The 27,270-nt window shown below is 36.6% G+C and overlaps 2 protein-coding genes and 1 non-coding gene across 9 annotated transcripts in view; 1 reads left to right on the top strand and 2 right to left on the bottom strand.

Moving 5' to 3' along the window:
* DZIP3 (DAZ interacting zinc finger protein 3) overlaps window positions 1–8,339 on the bottom strand; it is a 97,760-nt gene extending 89,421 nt beyond the window's left edge. For 4 of the 7 annotated variants that reach the window (XR_004437122.1, XM_033211360.1, XM_033211359.1 and 1 more), the window contains exon 1: window positions 8,183–8,339. The gene's annotated coding sequence lies outside the window, so the exon portion shown is untranslated. Of the gene's footprint in view, window positions 1–7,919; window positions 8,055–8,182 lie in introns of those variants that run through there. The other 3 variants (XM_033211361.1, XM_033211358.1, XM_033211357.1) reach the window with 3 other exon arrangements.
* A 37-nt stretch (window positions 8,340–8,376) lies between these two features.
* Window positions 8,377–27,270, top strand: part of CIP2A (cellular inhibitor of PP2A) — a 39,167-nt gene continuing 20,273 nt past the window's right edge. The window contains exons 1-8 of the mRNA XM_033211362.1: window positions 8,377–8,756; window positions 12,865–13,012; window positions 15,384–15,490; window positions 16,267–16,361; window positions 16,962–17,058; window positions 18,756–18,878; window positions 19,017–19,162; window positions 22,356–22,431. Of these exons, the coding sequence (XP_033067253.1) occupies window positions 8,655–8,756; window positions 12,865–13,012; window positions 15,384–15,490; window positions 16,267–16,361; window positions 16,962–17,058; window positions 18,756–18,878; window positions 19,017–19,162; window positions 22,356–22,431 (894 nt within the window). The 5' untranslated portion in view covers window positions 8,377–8,654. The remainder of the gene's footprint in view (window positions 8,757–12,864; window positions 13,013–15,383; window positions 15,491–16,266; window positions 16,362–16,961; window positions 17,059–18,755; window positions 18,879–19,016; window positions 19,163–22,355; window positions 22,432–27,270) is intronic.
* LOC117084684 lies at window positions 23,259–23,393 on the bottom strand. Its single transcript, XR_004437590.1, has one exon. It is a non-coding gene; the product is annotated as a small nucleolar RNA SNORA70 (small nucleolar RNA).

Below are 27,270 nucleotides of genomic sequence, written 5' to 3' on the forward strand. Positions count from 1 at the left end.
TATAAATTAAATGCAGGCATAACTATTATAACATAAAAAAGGATAAGGTAAAAAAAGCTTTAATATTTGTTCCCACACCTCAATAGACAGTTTCACATATCCCCTGAAGTGTGCAAACTGTACTTTGGACACTACTGTCTTAGAAAACAGCTTCATATTTTAATTCAGGAAATAGATATCCAGCCATTTCATAAGCCTGAGAGTATTTATTTTCTGAAAGATCAGAAATTTAAAAGTGAGATAAGCAAAGACCCATGCTCTACACCTATCTTGAAGATAGGTCTTCAAGCAGTAGTAGTTACCAGGATTACTATTCCTTAACTTAAAAGTTATATTACTTTCATCTTTACTTATACTCATCTTACACTCAACACTGGATTCAGAAACAATGGATAGTACTTGCATTTAAAAAAAAAAAAAGCAAGGCAACATTCTTATTCTCGGGTAGATGTGATTAGATTTGAGATGTGGGATATGAAAATGGGGGAATATATATCCAAAATATTCAAACCTTGTACTCTTAACCTAAAGTTGAATGCTGTGAAATGTATAAAAAGAAAAAGCAGAAACTGTTTCAAAAGTGAAAGTTAACTCTATGGTTGGGCAAATCATTTAAGAGTTTAGCTGAACTGTAATATTTGATACTTGTGAAAGAAAATAGGAAAAATAATTGTAAAAGGATAATTAATATTTTTTAGATTTTCTGGCTTTGTGAAAAAGGTAACATTTCTGAAAAATGGGAGTTGACACTAATCATACACTTAGTTTCCTGACTCTGCATAAGGGGTAGAATCAGATTAATACTAATATTTGAATTGTTTTAGCTACATGGGGCACAAGATTATCTAAAAGACCCCATGCCTAGACGTCTGCCAATTTTCTACTGCAGGATTTCTGACTTCATGCTGTGGAAACTGCGCCAATGAAACTTTTGTTCTACCAGCTATTTATGTCTACTGAATAATCCCTCAGTTTTAGATTTGGCTTCATGTCCCCACTAGAATGTAAGCCCCATCAAATTAGGAAAACTTTGTTTTCATTCCTTAGTGCCTAGAATAGAACCTGGCACACGTTAAGCATTCAATATTGCTTTAAAAAATGAACTCACCCACCCTTCTGCACACCTCAAGGCCTCTGAAGGCAGATGTAAACAGGGAGCCTGTGTGTAGATTTTAACAGCCTTCTTGGCTAACCTACAATTCTCCTTTAGAAGTCAAGAGGCAGCTCATATGCCACAAGTAAAAATGGTACCTGTAGACAACCATGGGGTCAAGACAGAACCTGCATCTCCTTGCAGTTAACTTCTGTCTCCTTTGCCGGTTCCTCCACATTTCCCCAACCTCTAAATACTTAACTCTCTTGGAGTTCAGTCCTAAAATGTCTTTTCTATCCAGACTTGGTCCTATATCTTTTAATCTCAAGGCTTTCAATTTCTATCTCCAACCCTGACCACTCCTTTAACTACCAATAATTTGATAGCCTACTCAACCTCTCCCGGATGTCTAACATCACAACATAACCTAAATAGAAATCCAGATATCTGCCCCTCCCCACAAGAAGGCTGAAGCAGAGCCACCCAGTCAAATCAGGCCTGGATCTGGTTGCAATCAACCACAAATCTGTGGGCAAGAAATAAATGCTCATGGTCTCAACCATTGTTTTTGAGGTGATTTGTTATTTGGCATACATCAATTAGCACTCCATCCTATCTAAAATTGTAACACCTTGTCCTGACTTTGATACTTCCTATTCCTCCTTCCTTTTTTCACTCCCTAACACTTACTATCATTCATGTAATTTTACTTATATACCTTATTGTCTATATCCCCCATTATAAGAAAACAACTTGGGTGGAAATTTTGTCTATTTGATTCACTGCTGTATCCCCAGAACATAGAAATGGACCTAGCATCAAGGGTTCATTAAATATTCAGGAGATGAATGAATAAACAATTAGCCCCGTGTTCACACCCCTGGTATAATTCCCATATTACAAGACTTAGTATGCTGCAAACTCTGCAGTTCTGTCAAAACTATAATTCAAGTCTTCATTCAGTCTAATTCATCTACTATTACTTAAACCCTGGTTACTAGAGATGATAACATTCAGGATAGAATACAGTATGTTCTTTCTAGATTTTTCCAGAAGAAATAAAGGAGTTAGACAGCACTACATTTGAGTTACAACATGCCGAGCAAGTGTTACTTACTTCCATCAGGTGTGTTTCTGAAAGTATAAATTACGGAAAATATCTATGCAAAATCTAAAGTACAGACAGTAATAAAAATTTACAGGTGGGTGTGGTGGCTCATGTCTGTAATCCCAGCACTTTGGAAGGCTGAGGCAGGATTGCTTGAGGCTCAGCAGATTGAGTCCAGCCTGGGCAACATAGCGAGACCCTGTGTCTACAAAAAATTTAAAAATTAGGCAGGTGTGGCGGTGCTTGCCTGTAGTCCCAGATACTCAGAGGCTAAAGTGGAAGGATTGCTTGAGCCCAGGAGCTGGAGGCTGCAGTAAGCTATTTTTTTTTTTTTTTTGAGACGGAGTCTCGCTCTGTCACCCAGGCTGGAGTGCAGTGGCCAGATCTCAGCTCATTGCAAGCTCCGCCTCCCGGGTTTACGCCATTCTCCTGCCTCAGCCTCCCAAGTAGCTGGGACTACAGGCGCCTGCCACCTCGCTCGGCTAGTTTTTTTGTATTTTTTTAGTAGAGACGGGGTTTCATCGTGTTAGCCAGGATGGTCTCGATCTCCTGACGTCGTGATCCGCCTGTCTCGGCCTCCCAAAGTGCTGGGATTACAGACTTGAGCCACCGCGCCCGGCCGCTGCAGTAAGCTATTAATCATGCCACTACACTCCAGTCTGGGCAACCAGGTGAGATGCTGTCTCCCCTAACCAAAAAAAGCCAAAAAAACAAAAAACAAACAACAACAACAACAACAAAAATTCACGAAGAGAAATTTTATGCCAATCTTTGAAGAATGGAGGAATCGGATACTTAATATTTTACCCTAAAAAAATACCGTGTGTTCCCACAGCATTCTATTTATCTTAACAGTACTTATTCTGGTTTGTCTATTTCACCAACAAAATCTAATCTCTGAAAAAGAACTGGCATTCAATAAACATTTGATGAATAAATGACTATCAGCATTTAAAAATGTATTTACCTGATGGGTTAAAATTATTATACATTTTTAAGTGAAATGGAGATGTTTAGCTACTTTTTTTTAAAGTTTTTGGTCTATTAGCCTTCACCTTCTGCTGTGAAGAAAAAAACACAAAACCAAAATATAAAATACATGGCATAAAATAAATGACTTTAATGCAAAAATACAGTAAGGAATGCAGCCATAAAAAAGAACAAGATCATGTCCTTGTCAGGAACATGCACGCATGGAACTGAAGGCCATTATCCTTAGTGAATTAATGCAAGAAAACCAAATACCGCATGTTCTCACTCATAAATGGGAGCTAAATGATAAGAACACATGGACACAAACGGGAACAACACACACTGGGCACTATCGGAGGGCAGAGGGTGGGAGAAGGAAGAGGATTAGGAAAAATAACTAATGGGTCTTAGGCTTAAAACCTGGGTGATGAAGTATCTGTACAACAAACTCCCATGAGACAAGTTTACCTATGTAACGAACCTGCACAAGTGCCCCAAACTTAGAAGTTAAGGGGGTGTGTGTGTGTATAGAGAGAGGAAATGTACTAAGACTTCAAGTTTTAAAAACTTAGAAAAATAACAAAGTAAATAAAAAATGAATGTATGAATGTATATGGATGAAGTTAATAAAGACAACAGTAATTAGTGATTCTAAAATCAAAGAAAAATGAGAATTAATAAAATGAAAGTGGTTCTTGAAAAGCTGAATAAAATGGATAAACCCTTGGAAAGCTCAACTAAGAAAAAAATATAGATAACATTAGAATGAAAATGGAAATTTAAAACCATGAGATTAAGAGAATTACTGGAATAGTGAATACAACTTTTTATCAGTAAATGTTTAATACAGAGAAACAATTATTATGCTAAAAAAACTCTATATCTAAAATTACGGAAAGGCAGAATAAATGATCAGATCTATAACTATATTAGAAATTCAAGGTCAGGCATGGTAGCTCACGCCTATAATTCCAGGATTTTAGGAGGCTGAGGTGGGCGGATCACTCGAGACCAGGAGTTTGAGACCAGCCTGGGCAACATGATGAAACTCCATCTCTACAAAAAATAGAAAAATTAGTCAGGCATAGTGGGGCATGCCTGTGGTCCCAGGGAGGATGAGGTGAGAGGATAAACTGGGCCCGGGGAGGTCAAGGCTGCAATGTGCCGTGATCACACCACTGCACTCCAGCCTGGAGAAGAGAGTGAAACCATATCTAAAAAAAAACAAAACAAGAAATTCAAATATTTGCTAATTTTCTACCATCTACCACTAAATAAGCTATCAAGCTTAGTTATTTTACAGACCAGCTGTGTACAGCCTATAAGGATCAGATAATTTCTGATTCTTATTATCCCACAGCATAAAAAAAATGAAGCACTTCTAATATCCAAATTTGATGTGAGAATAAAGAAAAATATTACTGAAAATGCTCACTTATAAACAGGTATGTAATAAAATCCTGAATAAAATACCAGCAAATCAAAGCCTGAAGCATAGAAAACAGGATTGTTACTACTGTCTGCGTGACCTTAGGCAAATTACTTCCCCTTCCTCTGTCTTAGTTTTTTCATCTGTAGCATGGCGATCATTACAGCATGCGGTTGTTATATAAAGATTAGATAGGTAAGTAGAAACTCCTTAAAATAGTGCTTGGCACATGGTAAATGCTCAATAAGTGTAAACTATTATTACCCCAAGAACAAAAAGGCAACATAATCTACTGTGTTATAATTTTAAAGTGAAAAATAAAATACATAAATGTGAAAACTAGGTAATTTTTGACAGACATTTTTTAGAATGAAACAGATATAAAAACCAATCTCTTAAACATGAGAAAAGCCACAAATTATACTGTGTTAAAACATTGTTCATTCTCATTAAATTAAGTAATATAACAAAAATGTTCAAAGTTATCATGATTTTCCATATGTTGGAGCTTACACTAATGCAATAATGTAAGACAGCAAATACTGGAAGAGGTGAGGTAACTATTTGCAGATGATATATAGGTAGAAAGTCTATGTAAACCAATCTCAGGATAAACGTAGTGAGAAATAAACATAGTAAGAATCAAACAAGACAGTATGACAAACTATATAACATTTCATTGAATATAAAATATATCCTGAATACTTTTCTTTGTTATTGTTGCCCACATTGCCAGGCTGGAGTGCAGTGGGGCAAACATGGCTCACTGTAGCCTTGACTTCCCAGGTTCAGGCGTTCCTCAAACAATTGCCTCCTGAGTAGCTGGGACTACAGGCATGCACCACCCATACCCAGCTAATTTTTTGTTATTTTTAGTAGAGATGGGGTTTTACCATATTGCCCAAGCTGGTCTTGAACTCCTGGGCTCAAGATATCCTCCTGCCTCAGCCTCCCAAAGCGCTGGGATAAAAGGCATGAGCCACCACACGTGGCATACCCTTAATACTTTCTATTAACTAACTCAGCGGTATCTGTATCTTCTCATTCATCCAACCTAAAAACTTAGTATCTGCTAGACTCATCCCTTTCTTCACTCCTCATATTCAGTATGTCACCAAATCCTACCTATTTTACCTCATATATATTTCTCAAATTTGTCACCTCTTTTCTATCTCCACCTCAATTATCTTGGTTATCCTTTAGAAAGCTCCAGAAAATTAGTGTCCCTCTTTCCAGTCTTATCCCCAAAACCATATTTCACTTAGCTGCCAGAGTAATCAACCTAAAAACAAATCTGACTAGACAAGGTGCCAGTTTAAAATCAGAGATTGCCATGGACTTCAGGATGGAGTCCAAGTTTAAGGATACTAAGGCCTTTGGTCATCGGGACCTAGACTCATCTGTTTTGTTTTGTTTTGTTTTGTTTTGTTTGACAGGGTCTCACTCTGCCACCCAGGCTACAGTGCAGTGGCACAATCACAGCTCACTGCAGCCTCAAGCGATCCCCCAACCTCAGCCTCCAGAGTAGCCAGGACTACAACTGAGCACAACCATGCCCAGCTAATTTTTTCATTTTTTGTAGAGATGGGGTTTCACTATGTTGCCTAGGCTAGTCTCCAACTCCTGGGCTCAAGGTCTTTCTGCCTCAACCTCCCAAAAAGCTGGAAATTAAAGGCGTGAGCCACTGCTCCTGGCCTCCTCTTCCTTTTCTTCCCTTTTTGAGGCCTAAAAGTATGGATCAGTGTTTTTCAAATTAGGATATGCAAATATCTCTGATTAAAAATGTCAAGACTTATCACAGCTAGAAACGGTACATCTTACTAAACTTACAACATCAATTTTGGTGAAGATTTTTTGAGAAAGACATTGATATTAAATACAGAAGAGAATGCAAAATTTGTATGACTGCTTAAGTCAAAATCCAACAAAGATGGCACTGATAGCAGGCAACTTTGAGCATTACCCTGGGGTTCTGAATGCGGACGGTGCTGACACTCTTGTCAGTACAGATGAAAAGTCTAACACTATCAAACTCTGATCATTTCATTTGCCAATGAGCCACTGACTGTAACACTGAGAACTTAATTATGCCAGATGATAGCTGACACTTTATATTAATTCATTTTTTAACCATCTCCAAGACTGTATAGGACCTCATCTCTACTCCTCTCCTCCTCGTTCTTTCTACACTAGCCACATGGCATCCTTGTTGTTCCTGGCACACAGTAACTCACTCTAGGGTCTTTCTCTGCCATTTCCTGTCTAAAAACGTTTTCCCATAGAATACGGCTCCCTTTCTCAACTCCTTGAAGCACTTCCCCAGATGTTGCTTTCTTAATGAGGTCTATCCTGACCTTCCCATTTCCCTTATCAATTACCAACATTATTCTAGAGTAATAACGTCTATTTTCCTCCTTATATCATTTTCCTTATTTATTGTGCTTATTATTTGGTTCCCTACCAGAATGTAAGTTGCATGCCAGTAGTATTTTTGTTTTATTCACTGAATCTATTGTGTCTAGAAAAGTGCTTAGCACATTATAGATTCTCAATGAATGAACAGTCCTACGAAACAGGTATTTCTCTTGGCCAGATTTTACCTAAAGAAGATTCTGAAGTAGTGAGAGCTTGCCTAGAGTCACAGCGTCAAAGGCGGAGCTAGAATCTGTAAGCAACCTGGCTCTCTACTCTTTACCATTGCTGCATGTTACTGCATGGTGCCTTGCATTTATGTGGTGAATTTCAAAAATACTTTTTTCTATGTTTCCCTTACTAGACAGTTCCCTCGCAGCAGGGGATACTATCTTCATCTCTGTGCCCTGACCGGCAGTTTCTAACCCATGTTACACGCTCTATAATTGTCTACGGAATGAATGAAAGCATGAATGAACACATAAGTTACCCAAAGATTTTTACATGAAAGTCCCAACTGGTTAAATCATTCTTACCTTTCAGATTTCGTTTTAAACTTTTGTAAAAAACAAAACCAAAACACCAAACCTGTCTTCAAAAATCTAGTAATTCAAAAAATGCTTTCTGAAGTGAAAAAACATGATTTCTAAAAAACGATTTAATTAAATGGAAATGTACCCTATTCTTGCAATTTCTACATCCCGGTTTTTAAAGCTTTATTCGACGTCAGGAAATATTAAGCAAAAACCTCCAAAACCAGTAACTGATTCGCTTCATTATATACACATGCAATAATATTAAGTTATCTCCGATCAAAAAAACGCAAATAATAGTGCCATTTTCGTAGACATTGAGAATTATAAAACAATCAATCACGCCAGAGAGAAACAGACACCTTCACTTACAAAAACTGACGCTAACGAAAACACCCTCCGGAGCAATACCTGGCCCAGGGTCAGCAGGAGGTAGCCTTCTCGAATAAATGTGACAAATACTATGGTCAGGGCATGACTAATTTGCCACATAATGCCAACGTCCATAGGTTGACTCTGAGAAACTACCATCCCCGGGCAGAAGGCGCGGGTGTAGGAGAGATTTAAAAACGAGGCCCCTCCCAGGCCGCCTCAAAATCTAGGGCCCAAAGATTCTTCTCCTGGGAGCTCCTCACCGTGTCTAGACTAGGGGCAAGCGACCATTTCTCAGGTAGAGGATGACGCACAAAGGAAAAACTGGCCATCCAGCATGAAGGACGAGGAAGCGCACGAAAACAGAGCGCACAGCTGAACGAGGAATCGCCTTCGCCTAACCGATGCCTCTCCCGAGAAATCGCGAGATTTCTCGCTTTCACGGGATCTCAAGCCGAAACCTCGCGGCCTCTCAGACGAGGGTGGGTTAGCTGGGGCGGCTCCCAACCCCCGTCCCGGACACACACAACACCTCGACCCCGACCCACCCCGGCCGTCACCGAGAACGGTCCACCAGGGTGCTTAGGTTCTTCCGGAGCCCGACCGGATCCGGAAGCTTCTGGGAGCGAGGGGGTGGGACCGAAAAAAAAAAAAAATCAAAAAAAGCGCGGCGAAAGCTAAAGGCCGGCGCAGGCTGGGAGGTAGTGGTCCCCAAGCCAGGCCGCGGCCGGTGCGATGGACTCTACTGCCTGCTTGAAGTCCTTGCTCCTGACTATCAGTCAGTACAAAGCCGTGAAGTCAGAGGCGAACGCCACTCAGCTTTTGCGGCACTTGGAGGTGAGAGGCTCTGGGGTGGAGGACAGATGGGGCTCCCCTAGTAATTCTTAGTCCACAGTGAGTCCGAGGAGTGGCGGCCCCAGCCTGGGAAAGAAAGGACGGTCCTTCGATCCGTCTGTTGTCTTTTCGTACTGGTAAAGGCGAATGAGTGTCGGGGTTCCGCTGGCCGCAGCGAGAGGCAAGAGCGCCCACTGAAGGCTCTAGGAAAAGTGGGAATGGGGCAAAAGGTTGGGAAGTTTAGGCTGTGTTTCGAGTAGGGAACCGAAAAAGCTCGGAGCTTTATCTTTTCCTTTGCTTCTAGTTTTGGTTTTTCTACGAAACCAAGCCCTGAATACACAGCTGTTCTCAGTGACGGAAAGTCATGATTAAAACTTGGTTTTGCTCTTCGGTAATCTATAATTGAATTTGTTGCTTCCTGCTCTTATTTGAACTCGGGTTGAACTCAAACTTGAAAAACATTACTTCAGCCTTCAGAAGCAGTTCCCCTTCTTAGTAAGCGTAATCCTTTTTCTTTACCAAAATACATTGCTCACAGTTTTTTAATCCTAGAATGCTGAATTGCCTTTTTTTCTGTTCTAGTGATATGTGTTCAGACGATACCATTTGTTTTAGGATCTTAATCTTCTGCTGTCATTTGTTTTGCATTTACGGAATTCAAACTAACATTGACCTCAGTTTAATTTTTTTAAAGCTGAGTTAAGGCTTATTTTAACTCTCTGTGTCACAGCTTTCTTCTGTTAAGATAGAATTGAACATAATTTTAAAATATATTGTATTTGTTATATTAACCCTATGACAAAAGACTAATGTGCCAAAGATTTGTAAAATATTACAGAAAAAAATGATTTCAAGTAGTAGAGCAGATTTCAGGTGTTAGTCAATCTGCTGTGGTATTAAATGTGTCTGTCTTTTCTTGAGCTTCACTGGTGCTCCTCTTCTCCCTACTTCAGGTGCCCATCTCCTAAGTACATTTGTTTTCTCTTTTTCATTCATTACTTAAGAAGTATCTGCAAACCTAATAATTAAAATGTTAGCTATTAAATGCTTAAGGCTTTGCTTCTGAATTAGCATAGATTCCAGAAGCCGCAGAATAAGCAGGGGCGTCAGTTTATTTTAAAAATTGGGAGTTAAGCATTTTGTATGCTGTTCTGAAACATTATCTTTCTTTGAATAAACAGGTAGGTCGTGCATTGAAAGAGATTTAAGGCCAGGCACAGTGGCTCACACCTGTAATCCCAACACTTCGGGAGGCCGAGGCGGGCGGATCACCTGAGGTCAGGAGTTTGAGACCAGCCTGGCCAACATGGCGAAACCCCATCTCTACTAAAAATACAAAAATTGTATGGGCGTGGCGTCTCTCTGTTGTCCCAGCTACTCGGGAGGCTAAGGCAGGAGAATCGCTTGAACTCGGAAGGCTGAGGTTGCAGTGAGTCGACATCGCACCACTGCACTCCACAAACACTCCAACACCCCAACATGGGTGACAGAGCGAGACTCCGTCTCAAAAAAAAAGAGAGACTTAAACAAAATATGGGATGGGGCCTTTACTGTATTCCTAAACTTTGAAGGAGTTTACAGAAAACTCTTCTACCATTGTTGCAAAGGTATGAAGAGCACTGGCTTCAGATTACTACTACAAAGGACTTTTTGTAATTAAGGGATAACATACATACAGAGCATAAAGTGCATTAATCTTAAGTGAAGAGTTTGATAGTTTTTAATATATAGGTACCGTAGCTACCATATTGGTAGCTAACATATAGGTAGAGTAGTAGCTACCACCTGTATCATGATATAGAATATTTCTAGCCCCATAGGGTTTCTTCATTGCCCCTTCACGTAAGGTTCAGGTAAGTAGACTCATACAGTATGTACTGTGGTGTCTGGCCTTTTCCACTCAATATAATCTGTGAAATTCATGTTGCACAGGTACCACTACTTCATTTCTTTTTTATTATTATTGCTGTGTAGAGTTCTATTGTATAAGTGTACCACAGTTTACATACACTTGCCTGTTGATAGGCATTTGGGTTGTTTACATTTCTGGGTGGAATTATGAATAAAGCTGTTGTAAACATTTCATACATTTTTGGGGATATATGCACACATTTCTATACTTAGGAGTAGAATTGTTAGAGCATTGAGAAGGCCTGTGTTCTGTTTTAGTTGAAACTGTCAAACAGTTTTCTGAAATAGGCCATTTCGCCTTCCCACTAGCAATATGTGAAATTTGCCATCACTCATCCACACCAATCCTTGATGTTTTCATATTTCTTAACTTTACCCATTTTGGTTGACAGTATTTGTATTTTTAATGGTGAATGTCTTTGTGCAGACTTCATGAGTGCGAGATCTGAGTATGCAGAGAGAGATAGGTATCATGTGAAAGGAGATTATTCATTCTTCTCTACTTCTCCCACCCTTTTTTATAGCCCCATGCAGAGTGTAGGCTTTGAATGTTTGATGACTGGCAAAGCTGAGCTAATCTGATTTTTAATGATGGTATTTCATAGCACTAATTTTGTGTAGTGATTAAAAGCATGAATTCAGGAACCAAGCTGCCTGGGTATGAATTCCAGTTGTGCTTCTTTACTATCAGTGTGTGCCTCAGTTTATTCATCTGCAAAACAAAATAGTGGTACCTACTTTATAGAGTTATTATGAAGATGAAAAGAGTTCACATATGTTAAGTGCCTAGATCAATGCCTAGGCCAAGATAAGCGCTATATAAGTATTAGTTATTATTAAAATAAATTATCTTTGTATTAAGACATTCAGTGTATATGAGTAAAGGGAAAAACTTGTAAAGCAATTTTTATTTTACCTAGTACATCTAATTATTACATGTTAGACAATTTATGTCATTGAGATACAGGACCAATCCTGTAGAGAATCATTTTTGAAACAGAAAATGTCTGACTCTGGAGAGCTAGATTTATAAATAAGCAACAGGGTAATGCCCAGAGTATTTCCTACCCCAGAATATCTGTTACTGGTGTCTGTACTTTCATATTTGGACTTATTTTTTCTCTTATAGACTTTTACTTTAGTAATGTTAAAACACTCCCTGGGAACAGATAATGTGAAACTTTTATCAGCAAAGCTTTAGAAGAAAAACTGATGTGGGTGAGAGAATAAAGGGAGGATACAGAAAGGAAAGTTTAGAGGGATGCTAAAGCAGCCTGCTTAGGCTTGATCTTATTAAAATAAGTATTCAGGACAGATTTAGTCTTATGCTAAGGTAACTAATGGTTTTTCCATCTTTGTAGAAAAGATACGCTTTATAATAAATACATCTCTAAAGTGTGTTGAAAATTCATGCTTTGTGACAACTGCTTTTGGCCTTCAGTTCCAGCTTTACCTCCTCTCATCTCTCTCACTCTGTGTGTGTGTGTGTGTGTGTGTGTGTGTGTGTGTGTTTGTGTGTGTCTGTGCATGCATGTATGTGGCTTACAGATTACAAGAAAGTAAAAAAAAAAGGAATAATCAGAAATAAAATTTTTCAATGCTTTGCCTGCTACTTCAAAAAAGATTCACTTTTCACTTCCTTCTTTGTACTCCCTTAACTTCTGAGCTCACCTATTGTCTTTGGAAAGGAGCAGAAGGAATAATCACATAGCTACCCTTTGGGCTTCATTTTTCATTTTTCTCCCTCAAAGTGAGTAGAATGTACTAGAATTTATTTGCAAAGTAAATATATTGGTAGTAGAGTGCAGATTTGTAGGCTATGCCTTCATTGCATGTTCCATGTAGTGTGAAGGAGAAATATTGCCAGGAACTCAAAAGTTTGCTAACTTAGGAAATAGAAATATAATGTACTGTAGGGTAGTATAATAGGCAGACCTAACTGAGATAGTATAAGAAGCTAAGAAAAGCTTCCTGGTGGAAATTATTTTAGACTGAGATCCAAATGATTACTTTAGCTAGTGAGGGAGGGATTAGGGAATTGATAGGTAATCTAGGCAGGGGTGAATTTTTCACAACATGTGTGAAATTTTTAAATTGGGAAGGTAGCAGTGGCACTTTGAAGGAACTGAGTTTATTTGAAATGGAGAAGAGATAAAAATTGCCATCTCTTAACCAACACATTTTGTTTACTATTTTATAGGTAATTTCTGGACAGAAACTCACACGACTATTTACATCAAATCAGATATTAACAAGTGAATGCTTGAGTTGCCTTGTAGAGCTACTTGAAGACCCCAACATAAGTGCTTCACTGATCTTAAGTATTATTGGTTTGCTGTCTCAACTAGGTAATGCATTTAATTTCTCTTTTTTAGTTTTTGGAAGATGTATGAACAATATTTTAAAGTGCAGGCTTAGTTATAGAATCTCTTAAAGAATGATTCACCTTCCAAGACTTCTCAATCTAATGCTCATTGTGAATCTTTTGAAAGAGGGAAATATTTTATGCAGCATTTCTAAAAATATTGGACCAAGGAATCTGAAGCATGTGAAAGGTTCAGTGTTCTACAGAGAAGAATGCACTTTGGGAAATACTGGACTACTTTCGAAATAAAAAACAAAACCCCACACATAATGTCAGTATTAAATACACCACTAGAAAGTCATAGCTACTGATCAAAGAATCATCTTCTGTAATGGATTACACTGAATTTAGAACTAAAGGTAAAAGTACTGATATTGGGTTTTTTTTTAAGACAGAGTCTCGCTCTGTTGCCCAGGCTGGAGTGCAGTGGCGCGATCTCTGCTCACTGCAAGCTCCGCCTCCCAGGTTCACGCCATTCTCCTGCCTTAGCCTCCCAAGTAGCTGGGACTACAGGCGCCTGCCACCACACCTGGCTAATTTTTTGTATTTTTAGTAGAGACGGGGTTTCACTGTGTTTGCCAGGATGGTCTCGATCTCCTGACCTTATGTTCCACCTTGGCCTCCCAAAGTGCTGGGATTATAGACGTGAGCCACCGCGCCTGGCCTGGTTTTTGAATGTTCATTTAGTGGTCACTTTATCCCAGTTTGGTCCAGGGCAGTAGGGATATTTCTTTGTGTGATTATAATAATAATATATGCATAGTTCAAAAAATTCTAGTGATCCAGAAGTATTAACACAGAGCAACATTGTCCAATAGAATTTTCTTCAGTGACAGAATGGTTTTAAAACTGTTATCCAATATAGCAGCCACTAGCCACATGGAGCTATTACACATTTGAAGTGTGGGTAATGGACTAAGGAACTGAATCTTTAATTTTAATTAATCTCAATTTAAATAGCCACATGAAGGCTAGTGGCTGCCAAATTAGACAGCCCAGACATAGAGTAAAATGGAATTAGCCTGTACCCATTACCACCAGCCCTCATCTTTTCAGCTTTGGGGATATAATCTCATTTCATGGCTTGATATGTTTCTTTGCAGATATTTTTCTATGCTGTAACAATAGTTTTAAATCTTTAATTGGTTGTTTTCAGCACAAATGGGGTTGCGGAGCACCAGATGTTTCTTTCCATATCGGTATCTTTAATAGCTGCCTAGTGCCATAATTACAGGGTACTGTAATTTATTCAACTATTCCCCTAATAGTGGACACTCAAAGTTCTTTAAGTTTTGGTATTGGAATCAATAGTGCAGTGAACATTCTGTGTAATTTTGCTCACATATTAGTGTGTTTCTGTTAAATTCCTTTAGAGTTTCTAGATCATTCTAAAATTTGATAACCATTACTAAATTGCTTTCCAAAAAGATTCTTCCACTTCTAACATCCACCAACAGTTTGAATGAATATGCCAGTCACTTCCAACATTTATACTTTAGAAGCATTTGGGGTTTACAGAAAAATTGAAATGATAATCTTTTTAAATTTTTTCACAGATACATAATATTTATACAAACTTATGGGGTATGTACGATATTTTGTTACCTGCATAGAGTATGTGATGATCAATTCAGGGTATTTAGGATATCCATCACAAACAAGGATTTATCATTTCTATGTATTTAGAACATTTCAAGTCTTCACTTGTAACTATTTTGAAATATACAATACATTGTTAACTATAGTCACTTTACTATCAAACATTACAACTTATTCCATCTGATTGTGTGCTTATATCCATTAACCAATCTGTCTTCATCTCCCCCACTAACGGCTCCCCCTCCTCACCCTTCCCATCACCACGCACTCACCCATATTCTTCCCAGCCTCTGGTAACTGTCATTTTCCATTTCCATGAGATCAACTCTTTTAGCTCCTGCACATGAATGAATACATGCAATATTTTTCTTTCTGTGTCTGGCTTATTTCACTTAACATAATGGCCTTCAGTTCCACCCATGTTGCTGCAAATGACATACATTCTTTTATATAACCAAATAGTATTCCATTTGGTTATATACCATAAATTGACAATCTTTTAATAGTCAAAGTAAGAGATTTTAATTGATACTAAAATAAATTAGTATCAAAGAAAAAGCTTGCTACAAATGTGTAAAGTTTATTTTACATAGAGAAATCATTTGAACTTATGAATTGGAGGGTTATAGAAAAGAAAATAGCCATATCATACCTTTTTTAATGATAAATTCATATGAAATAAATTCTGTATGAATTATCTGTGAAAACCTTATAAGAAAATGATATATTTTGTGCTATTTTATTTTAACTTACAGCTGTAGACAATGAAACCAGAGATTGTCTTCAGAATACATATAATCTGAATAGTGTGCTGGCGGGAGTGGTTTGTCGGAGCAGCCACACTGATTCGGTGTTTTTGCAGGTATACACACCCACACAGTATATTCCCCTTTCATTATTGTCAGATCAAAATTGATAGTTTCTGTCATAAACTGCTGACTTACAGTGTATATGTGCTATGTAATAAATACTACGTAATTAGGCGCAGTTCATCTGATTAAAAGCTGGTTGCACACATACTACAATTTAAATATTTCTAGAGAAGAGGAGCTTATCCATTTCTAGCACCATTATTGAAGAAAAACAAATCTACATTATAACTGCTTTGACTTATAAACACAGATGTCTGTGTTTTGAGACATAAGCTATTTATATTAAAATTGTAATGTGAGTTGGCATCTAGTCTCAGTCTGTGGAGGAAACGTTCTACAAAAATTAAAGCTATAGATATAGTTTATTTAATATAGATTCAAAGCTCTTCATATTTCATTGACTCTAAAATGTCATCAGTTGTAAGAAAGAAAAACATCACCAATTAAATTGACATGCAGTTTTGGAGATGATAAAATGTGAAGAAGTGTATCTTCTAATTGATGGACTACATGTGTTCCAACCTGCATTCAAGTTTAAGATGACTAAGTGAACAAGGTTTATAACCATGTTCTGAGACAGAATACATAGAAATGTGTGAATTGAGAGAAGAGCCCTAAAGTTCTTGCATTACTTTATATGTGTTTTTTAAAAAAAGTGTTTTAGGAAATGGAAAAGGACATGCTCAGAATGTGTCTGATAGTCCATTATTTTAAGCAGGTGATGTTTTTATAATGTTTATATTTATAACTATTTTCTTATTCTCAGTGCATTCAACTTCTACAGAAGTTAACATATAATGTCAAAATTTTCTATTCTGGTGCCAATATAGATGAATTAATTACCTTCCTGATAGATCACATGTAAGTATGCAATCAAACATAAAATCAAATAGTCTATTTGTTTATTTTTAAACTATAACCATGTGGTAGATCAATTTTCTTAGATAACATTTTCTAACTATGTAAACTGAGTGAGACTCCGATTCTTATTTGTTCCGCCCAGATGATTTTAAGGATCAAAAGTTGTAAAAGTATGTGACCTCATTCATTGGTGAAAAAATGTAAAAAGGAAAAAAAATTGTAAAGCAGCTTTAATTTTCATAAGAAAAATTTATGGACTGAATTGATTTCGCCAGAAAAAAATTGCTGAAACTGAAAATTGTGTAGTTATTCTTGTGGGAAAATATACTGATGAAACAGCACGTGGTCCACACTGACAGTTATTTCCACGTTTTCATGATGGAATTGAATAGGGTAATTTGGTTTTAAAACAAGAGATAAATGATCAATACTATTTAGAGTTTCCCTGGCTTCTCATGTTAATTAGATTTTTTTTTTTGGCATGTAAAAAGGAATTGAAAAGTATAAACTTAACTATGTCATTTTGACTTAGAATGATGTTAATGCTTTTTTTCTTTTACTGTTTTTTTCTTTAAACAAAACACCAATGTAAAACAACAGTCAATCTTCTGAAGATGAGTTAAAAATGCCTTGTCTAGGATTATTGGCAAATCTTTGTCGGCACAATCTTTCTGTTCAAACACACATAAAGACATTGGTAAGAAGTTTATTTCTTTTTAATTTTCTTGTCTTATGGTAGATTCTCTGCTTAAAGAAAATTGTATTTATCTTTTTCTTTAAAACAAATTTGAACAAGGATTCTGTGTCTTATTGGCTGACCCATCAAAATTAAGAGTCATACTGACATAAATAACTTGAAGCACTTCAGCCTTCCTGTATGTTGTATTGAAGATTGAGTGTTAAGGGTTAATGCAAATACTTAAGTTTTCCTTAGCATGGCATCCCAAAATACACTGAGTAGTACAAGAATTACTAAATTAGTTTGTGCTCTTAGAAGGTAGGCACATCACTGGCAGTCCGATTTATCTCAGTCTTGTATTTCCACAAAATCAATGGCAACTCCAACAGAAAGATTCATGAGTTAAGTGCTCAGTGTGAACCAACAGTACTTGTGATAAGTGAAGACACGCAAATGAATTTAACTGAATCACTTTTAAAAGTATATTAAATCGGCCGGTCACGGTGGCTCACGCCTGTAATCCCAGCACTTTGGGAAGCCGAGGTGGGCGGATCACAAGGTCAGGAGATCGAGACTATCTTGGCCAACATCGTGAACCCCATCTCTACCAAAATAAAAAAAATTAGCCAGGCGTGGTGGCACACACCTGTAGTCCTAGCTACTCGGGAAGCTGAGGCAGCAGAATCGCTTGAACCCGGGAGGTGGAGATTGCAGTGAGCCAAGATCGCGCCACTGCACTCCAACCTGGTGACGGAGTAAGACTCCATCCTAAAAAAAAAGAGGTATATTAAATCAAGCAAGTTAGTAATTCTTTAAGGTGCTTTGTGAACAATTTCCCTGCTGTGCTATTGGGTATTACCTGTTTGATTTTAAATTTAATATCTCACTTGTTCAAGTGCTACATTTTTCTACCCTGGTCCTACTTTGTAGGTGGAGTTACTGTGTGTGTGTGTGTGTGTGTGTGTGTGTGCGTGTGCGTGCACATGTATGTATAGTGTGTATTTTTCAATTTCTGAATTGAAAAAAAAAGTTCATATTTAGGAAACACTTAAATATAAGGAAGAATAAACATTTGCTCATAGTTCCACGTGTAGAAACTGTTCTTCACCAAGATTGTGTCTATCTATACGACTGTCAGCAATATAGAAAGGACCCATCTCGCTCACACCTGTAATCTCTTAAATCTAAATGATAATCAGCAAATATGGCAAAGTTAGTTGCTGCTCCACGGTGTGTAATGTAAAACAAATTCTTAAATTTGCTGAATATTTTTTTGCTTCCACCACAATTATGAGTTCCTCATTACAGTTCTTTTGTTAACACAAATGCTAAACAACTTTTCCTGCAGTATTTAAGGTAGCTCTTTTGTTCTGCTCTGCATGTATCGCTTTGTTAGAACTGACACCCTGATTTACCATCATTGAATTATTTATTCTAAGGTGACAGAACTATGGAAATATTTATCTCCCACTCATTTGCACACATTTACCAAATTATTTTTTTCTCTGGGTACTCTGTTTATAACAATTTTTGAATTTAAATTTATCTCTGATCTAAATGTCTCCTGTAAAACATTTATCTTTTAAATGCAAGAATCATTTAATAGAGTTGATAATGATGTTTAAAAAAGTTTGCCCACTCTGTGCAGGATATACTTTTTAAACCAAAATATAAAATTTATAATTCTAATTTATTTTTTAACTTTTTTTCCTCAGAGTAATGTGAAATCTTTTTATCGAACTCTTATCACCTTGTTGGCCCATAGCAGTTTAACTGTGGTTGTGTTTGCACTTTCAATATTATCCAGTTTGACATTAAATGAAGAGGTGGGGGAAAAGGTAAATACGATTTTTCAAATTTATTCTGAAGTTTCTAGTCTTATATTTTAAAAGTCATTGAGACTTTTTTATTTTTACCTTTTAGGATGGTGTCAACTTAATTTTTTGTGTAATATGCTTTTCTAATTTGTCCTTAAGCTATTCCATGGTCGAAATATTCATCAGACTTTTCAACTAATATTTAATATTCTCATAAACGGTGATGGCACTCTAACTAGAAAGTATTCAGTTGACCTACTGATGGATCTCCTTAAGAATGCTAAAATTGCTGATTATCTCACCAGGTATGACTCACTTCAGTCAATTTTAGAACTTTTTTTTTTTTTAATCAAGACGTGTTGGTTATAAACGAAATTGTCTTCTTAAAATATAGTAAACTTGGAGTCTACTGACTTGGAGTCTACTTGACGAAAATGTTTTGATGTGCTTTACTCACACTCTTTTTTCTTTCCTATACTGAAATGGAAAGTATAACAAAGTCATCGTCTATGTGTGTATTTCAGTCTTTGCTTTAGATCAATAGGGTTGTGCCATTCTCCAAAATATAGACATCTTGGCTAATTTATTTTAAAACCAGTTTTAAAATTTAAGCAACATTATGATTATTTGAAAGAATATTTTTATTATAGGGACAATAAAAATATTTCTTTTTTTTTTTTTTTTTTTTTTTGAGGCGGAGTCTCCCTCTGTCGCCCGGGCTGGAGTGCAGTGGCCGGATCTCAGCTCACTGCAAGCTCCGCCTCCCGGATTTACGCCATTCTCCTGCCTCAGCCTCCCGAGTAACTGGGACTACAGGCGCCCGCCACCTCGCCCGGCTAGTTTTTTTTTTTGTATTTTTAGTAGAGACGAGGTTTCACCGTGTTAGCCAGGATGGTCTCGATCTCCTGACCTCGTGATCCGCCCGTCTCGGTCTCCCAAAGTGCTGGGATTACAGGCTTGAGCCACTGCGCCCGGCCAATAAAAATATTTCTACATAAATTATAAATAAATGAAACATAGTGTTGAAACATTGATGTCATTATGTTTGTGTCTTTAATTTTTGTATAAAAATGGATAATGTTTCCTTTGGTGTGTGCCTCTTTTCATAGGTAAAATAGGAACACATGTTCTTATGTCCTTTCTATCTCAGTATATTTCATATGATCATTTATGTTTTAAGATCAGGTAGTAATTGTTTTCCAACGAGCTTGTGGCCTTTTTGCATTCTAAGTTAAATTTTGCTGGGGCCTATGCTGCTTTGTCATCCTAAATTAGGAAATAATTGAAATTGTTTCAAAGAGTTTCACATACAAGAAAACATTTACTGAGCCCTACCTATGATCAGGCACTTAGCAGCAACAGGCTGTGAAGACACAGTCCCTGATGTTTAAGAAACATAGAATCTAACAGTTTTATTTTAATAAAAGCTAAGCACTAGGGCAAGCTGGACCACTGTTCATACGGCTCAGCTGATTTTTGCAAAACTAAGAAGCATTCACTTTAGCATTTCACTTTTTCTTCTCTTAAGAACCTCTAGATAGGTGAGCTTTTTCTTCCAGAATGCCTTCCCATGACCTACCTTCTCTTCATCTGTTGTGAGATTTTCCCAATATCCATGTATATCTATTCTAGCCACCAGAGAGTGCTTATTCAGCATCTTCATAGTAAACAGAAAAATTCTTTTGAATAAACCTCTTCTAGAAGACTAAAAGATAATCCAGTTTAGCATAAATAAGAAGTTGTTTAATCATCTCTTCTGCAAATCTCTCAGTTCTATTATCTATTTTATACTCTATCCATCATAGAACCCAAGAATTACCTCTGGCAACTCCTCTTGTTTGTCTGGTATGCCATTGAACAATAACCCAGTCCTGAATCTCTTCCAAAGTCAAACTTACTGCATGGTTACTAATTAGAGCTTGAGAAAATCACACAACTTTACCTGGGCCAGACCTCTTATATTTACTTGTCAGCTTTCTCATTTTCTACAATGGGTCTTCAAATTTATTTATTTAGAGACAGTCTCACTCTATTGCCCAGGCTGGAATGCAGTGGTGCGATCCTGGCTCACTGCAACCTCCGCCTCCTGGGTTCAAGTGATTTTCTTGCCTCCCACGTAGCTGGGATTACAGGCACACATCACCATGCCCAGCTAATTTTTGTATTTTTAGTAAAGAAGGGGTTTCACCATGTTGGCCAGGCTGGTCTTGAACTCCTGACCTCAAGCGATCCACTCGCTTCAGCCTCCCAAAGTGCTGGGATTACAGGCGTGAGCTGCTGGCCCGACTGGTCTTTGAAATTTTTTATTTTTCTCTTGCTGCCTTTTATGCAGAGGATGACCTTATCTTTGTTTCACAGAGAAAAAAAAATATCTAAATCGAGCCCCATTTGATTGGAGCTCCCCCAAATCCTTGCCACTTGACAAACTTACCTATGTTTATACCAAATTCTTAGTTTCATCCTGTTTCACTCATAAATATGTACTGTTACTCTGTGGATTGTCTCATTTTGTCTTTTCTGAAGCTGTTGCTCCTCTCTCTTCAGTTGATCCTTCCCCTTTATGAATATGCTCAAAACTTTTTCTTCAACGAGATGTCCCTTTTAAAAATCTTTGACCTACCATTGCATTCAAGGTGAATATCCAGATTTTCAGTATAGCCCTTCAAAAGTTCCCTAACAACCTCTCAACTTTATTTCTTCGTACATTTTGTTTTTTTGTCTAATCATATCAGACAATAAATAGAACTTACAGCTTACTAGAAATGCCCTTTCATGTATCCATGTGCTATTTCCTCTAGAGTATTCCCTCTGGAAGACTAAAATGCTTTCTCCTTTATATTTTGTTTTTAAGACTCAAGTCTGGGTTTAATATTGAGACAATATTCTTTGTTCCATAGTGTCCCATACATTCCTCCATGATATCATTGTATTTTATGTTACCTTGTATTATCTCTTTCTGTCCTTCTCCTTCATCTTCAGACTGTGATCTCCCTGTCAGGGCACCATCTCCCAAATCTAGGATACATCAGTCACATGGAGTATAATGCTAGGGGTACCTCAATACTTCTTGGAGCTGTGTAACATGAGTTGCTGCCCCTTCTTTATTTGCAGAGACTAATGCCTGGCAATTTTAGGTGCTTTATAAAAAGTAGCTGTATAATTTATTAGGATATTCTTATGTCCTTTGAATTTTTACGTAAAGTGAACACAGTCTTAAAAAAATACAGCAACTGAGGCACTGAAAATTTTAATGATTTATGTATTGCCACATGAATCACTGTTTTAATAAATGACAGAGCCAATTTATGTATCTCATAATTGTAAGATATATGACAAGTTTTAAGTATAAACTTTACAAGAGTGTGTTCTATGTTAGAAGCCCAAATAAATAGATGAAAGAAAATACACATAAATTTTATGTTTATCTTGTAGATAAATCCCTTTTGATGTATGAATTTTATAATTATCATTTGATGTATATTTTTATTTTAAACCTAGATATGAGCACTTTTCTTCATGTCTTAATCAAGTATTAGGTCTTCTTAATGGAAAGGATCCTGATTCCTCTTCAAAGGTATGTAAAAACACGACTTTTCATTTAAACTTTTAAAAAACTGTAAAATGCAGAAAAATCCAAATGCACAGGCTCTCTATATTTTTACAATATGGACAAAATTATGTCGCCAGTGTCTAGATCAGGATGTAGAATGTTACCAGTATTTGTGGTCCCTTTTTGTCAGTACCTACCCCTTCCTATTCCTTACTTTGCCAAGGGTAACTGCTCTAACCACTACACTGACTTCTAACAGCATACATATATGTGTATATGTATGTATATATACATATATATTTTGGAACTTTATGTAAAAGAAGCATATAATACATACATTTTCTGTCTAGACTTTCTTTGATTCAATATAATATGATGAGATTCACTCATTTCATATAGTTGTAGATTGTTAGATTGGTTCTTTTTTTGGACAGGGAGTATGATTTGTTGGTGAGCATGAGTAAGGGTACATTACAGTGAACGCCCTCTTGGATGTAGTGCTTACCACTTGTCCGGGAGCCACATTTTGGGATGTATTTGACCTCACAGCCATCTGGGATGAGTCACTTCTCAGCCTTCATGTCTTCAAATTTATCCACATTAAATTTGATAAAGCCCCACTTTGAGATGTGGATCTTTGGGCAGTCAGGGACCTTGAACTTGGCCCTGCTTGGCGCCTTAGTTGCATGCTCCTTATTTTGCAGATTTGTGTGGATGGACATGATGACTTGGCCACTGTGAAGCCTGGCCACTGTGCCCTGGGGGCTTTCCAAAGACACCTTGCGTAATACCTCTCCGAAGCCTAGATGGGGGACAGCAGGAGATCAGAGACATGAATGTACATTGGAAAGGGCTGTCTCTAAGGTTTCTTAGGCCAACCCATACAAGCAACAGGCTGTGTACACTACTAGTGAGGCAGCTGTTTGCAGCCATTGCACACTGGGCCCCCAGGAGGAAAGGAGCACAATTGGTGTTCTTTTGTTTATGAACATCAGCTGTTACGAAGAAACCTGCATTTACCGTTTTCTGCATGTCTTTTGGTGAGCTTATGGACATGCTTGTCTTAGCTTTATATCTAGGTGTGGAATCACTATGTTATAGGATATACATATGTTCAGTAGGCACTATGAAACAGTTTTCAGAAAAAGTCAGTTGGACCATTGTATGAATATTTGGTCAGTCTGCATTCTTGCCAGCAGTTGATATTTTTCCCTTTTTCATTTTAGCAATTCTAATGGCTATACAGTAGTATTGCATTATAATATAAGTTAATATTTTATTAGTAAAAATATCATTTTACATATTCGTTATTTGTATATTCTTTGACATGCCTGTTTATGTCTCTTGCTCATTTGTTTAATGCGTTGTCTTTTACTTATAAGTAGGAAGAGTTATTTTGGAGTTTTATGAAGGGTATATAACATGCAGATATTTTCTTCCATTCTGTGAGTTGCGTTTTTACTCACCTAATGGTGCCTTGATTTTAACATAGATCAATTTAGTGTTTATTGTTTTCCATTTAGGAACCCTTGGCTTATTCCAAAGTCACAAAGATAGACTCCATTGTTTTCCTCTAAAAGCTTCCTACTTTTTTTTTAACTTTCAGATGTAGATCTGTAATCCTCCTACAAGTGACTTTTGTGTCTGTTGTGAAGCAGGACTTTTCCAGGTCAGCCTTTACCTTACAGGTTTTTACAGAAGAAAAAAATTAGAATGACTTTGAACTAATCATTTACAACAGTGATCTAAAAGATGGTAGAAAGGTTGAAACAGTACAAAATTTGTTACTTAACAATATTTTCTTTTTATTTTGAACCCTAGAATTTCTAAATTCCTTTCTCATATGCAATATGAGAACTATTTCTAATTAGTATCTAAATGGATCTTAATGAAGTGACTCTCATACAATATGAGAACTATTTCTAGTTAGTGTCTAAATGGATCTTAATAAAGTGACTAGGAATCTAATATAAGTGCTAAATAAGGATTATTGGAGCAAGGGAAAAATCTAATAATCGAATCTAAAGGTATTAAACAATCTCAGGGAATTTAGGAGGTCAGGTAGCACAGGGGAGTAGAAGCATTCTATGGGTGTCAAAACATGAAAGAGAATGGAAAAGTAAAAAAATAAAAATAAATAAAAACTTAAAACTTAATTTTTTAAAGTAAAAAATAATTCACGTTATGATAGAAGAGGGGAGCAGTGAAAGCAAAATACATATTGGTGGGGAAGATACAGTTGAGTGTCTTTTTAAATATATAATAGTGTATAGTGTCTTTGATTATAAGGCCAGTATAACCTTGATGGCAAAACCTGACAAGGATACTACAACAAATGAAAATAATAGCTCAACATCTTTCATGAACGTATTGCAAAAATTCTAAACAAAACATTAGCAAATCAAAATCAGTGACACATGAAAAGGATCATGTCTTATTACCAAATGAGGTTTATTCCAGGAATGCACAGATGGTTTAACATTTAGAAATTAATATAATTTCTCACATCAACAAAAAAACAAAAATTATATTATCTTATTAAAGGTGGAATAGCATTTGATAAAATTTAATACCTATTCATGATAAAGATTAGCACACTAGGAATAAACCGTAACTTCCTTTCCCTGATAGAGTAATTACCTAAAATCTACTGCATCATCTTTTTAAGTGGCAAATTATTGAAGGCTTTCCTCAAGATTAGGAATAAGAAAAGAATGCTCATTATCACCAGTGATGTTCAGCTTAGTATTGGTGGTCCCAACCAGACCAATAAGGCAAGATAAAGTAAAAAGGTATAGAGATTGGAAAGGAAAAAATAAAACTCACTATTCAGATGACATGAGAGTATAGAAAATCTAAAATCTGTGAAAATCATTATAAAAATTAAGTGAATCTATTTAACAAATTGGCTGGATACGAGATCAGTAAATACATGTTTTATTTATATTCTCGTGACAAATAGAACATGAAGTTTTTAAATGATGCTATTTACTGATTTTTTAAAATATCAGGTGCTTAGGGGATTAGTCTAAAGACAGTGCAATATTTTGTCATAATGATAGCCCAGTGGGACAGAATGGAACAGAACCAAATTCACAGCATATGGTCTCCTGATTGACAACAGTAGAGTCTTGAAAGTATGGTCATTTCAATAAATGACACTGGGTCAATTGAATATACATATGGGGAAAAACTGAATCTTGACCCCCTACCTCATACCAAATGCAAAAATCAGTATAAGACAGGTTGTAGATTTAAATGTGAAAAGGAAAAATAATGAAGGTTTTAGAAGAAACACCTAAAAAAGTATCTTCATGGCCTTGGGGTAGACAATGATTTTCTTAAACGGGAAACAAAAGCGCTAACTATGCAGTAGAAAAGTCGATACATTGGGCTACATTAAAATTAAGTTTCTATTCATGAAGAGACCACTAATAAAAGAATGAAAAGTCAAAGAACGGGAATAGATAACTACAATGCATATATCTAACAAAGAACTCTTATCCAAAATATATTATTTTTCTACGTTGTATGTATATATCAGAAAAAACAGAGCCCAATAGATACTTGAGCAAAAAAGTTGAATTGGTCAATAAACATGAAGTGATTGTACCACTTTATCAATCTTCAGGGAAATGCAGATTTAAACGGTAGTATGATACCATCTGACACCCACCAGTTGATTAAAATGAAAAATAAGGAAAATAGCAAACATACCATACCTCTCATTTAGTACTCATGGTACAACCAATTATGAAAACTGGTATCTGTTAATACTGGACATATGTATAAACTATGACCCAGAAATCTCACTTACAGATATTTATCACAAAGAATTGTATACATGTGTACAAAATGTAGTACTGCTCCTAATAGCTAACAATGATAACCCAAATGCCATCAACAGGGGAATATGTTCATTTTGGGAAAGTCATCTAACTCTGCAGTAGTAATTAGTTTTTTTACTTTTATATGTGTGCATTAAAAGAAAACTAGTGTACATGGAAAGCTATCTGCTTGTATGTTTATAACAGACATCTGGTAAGATACACAAACAGTTGGTAACATTACTTGCCTACAGGGTTTGTCTTTTGAACCAGGTGAATGTATTGCCTATTCAAAAATAAATATACATTATGTAATGACGTTTTAGTCAGTGACAGACAAAGACTTCTTATTGTCTATGACATTATGGCCATTCTGACATGGTGGTGCAATGCATTACGTGTGTTTGTGGTGATGCTGGTGTAAACAAACCTACTGAACTGCCAGCTGTATAAAAGTATAGCACATATTAAGATTGTGTACAGTACATAGTATTTTGATAAGGGTGTTACCACTTATTCTTTGTTATTTTAGAGTGTGCTTCTACTTATAAAAAGTTAACTGTAAAACAGCCAGGCAGGTCTTTCAGGAGGTATTCCCGAAGAAGGTATTGTTGTTATTAGAGATGACAACTCCCTGTGTGTTATTGCCCCTGAAGACCTTCCAGTGGGACAATATGTGGAGGTGGAAGTGGTGTTAATTACCCTGGCTCTGTGTAGACCTGGGCTGATGTATGTGTTTGTGTCTTTGTTTTTAACAAAAAAAGTTTCAAAAGAAAAAATCAACATTTTAAAAATAGAAAAACAACTGGTAGAATACAGATGTAAATAAAGTATTTTTATATAACTGTACAGTGTGTTTCTCTTACTACAAAAAAAAGAGTCAAAAACTTTATAAATGGACACGTTTATAAAGTTAAAAAGTTATGGTAAGCTAAAATTAATTTATTAGAGAAATTTTTAAAAATAGTGTGACTTAAGCATACAGTCTTTATGAAGTCTACAGCAATATACAGTAATGTGCTAGGCCTTTACGTTC

Source organism: Trachypithecus francoisi, unplaced genomic scaffold, assembly GCF_009764315.1.
Source record: "Trachypithecus francoisi isolate TF-2019V2 unplaced genomic scaffold, Tfra_2.0 Lachesis_group0, whole genome shotgun sequence".
Lineage (NCBI taxonomy): Eukaryota > Metazoa > Chordata > Mammalia > Primates > Cercopithecidae > Trachypithecus > Trachypithecus francoisi.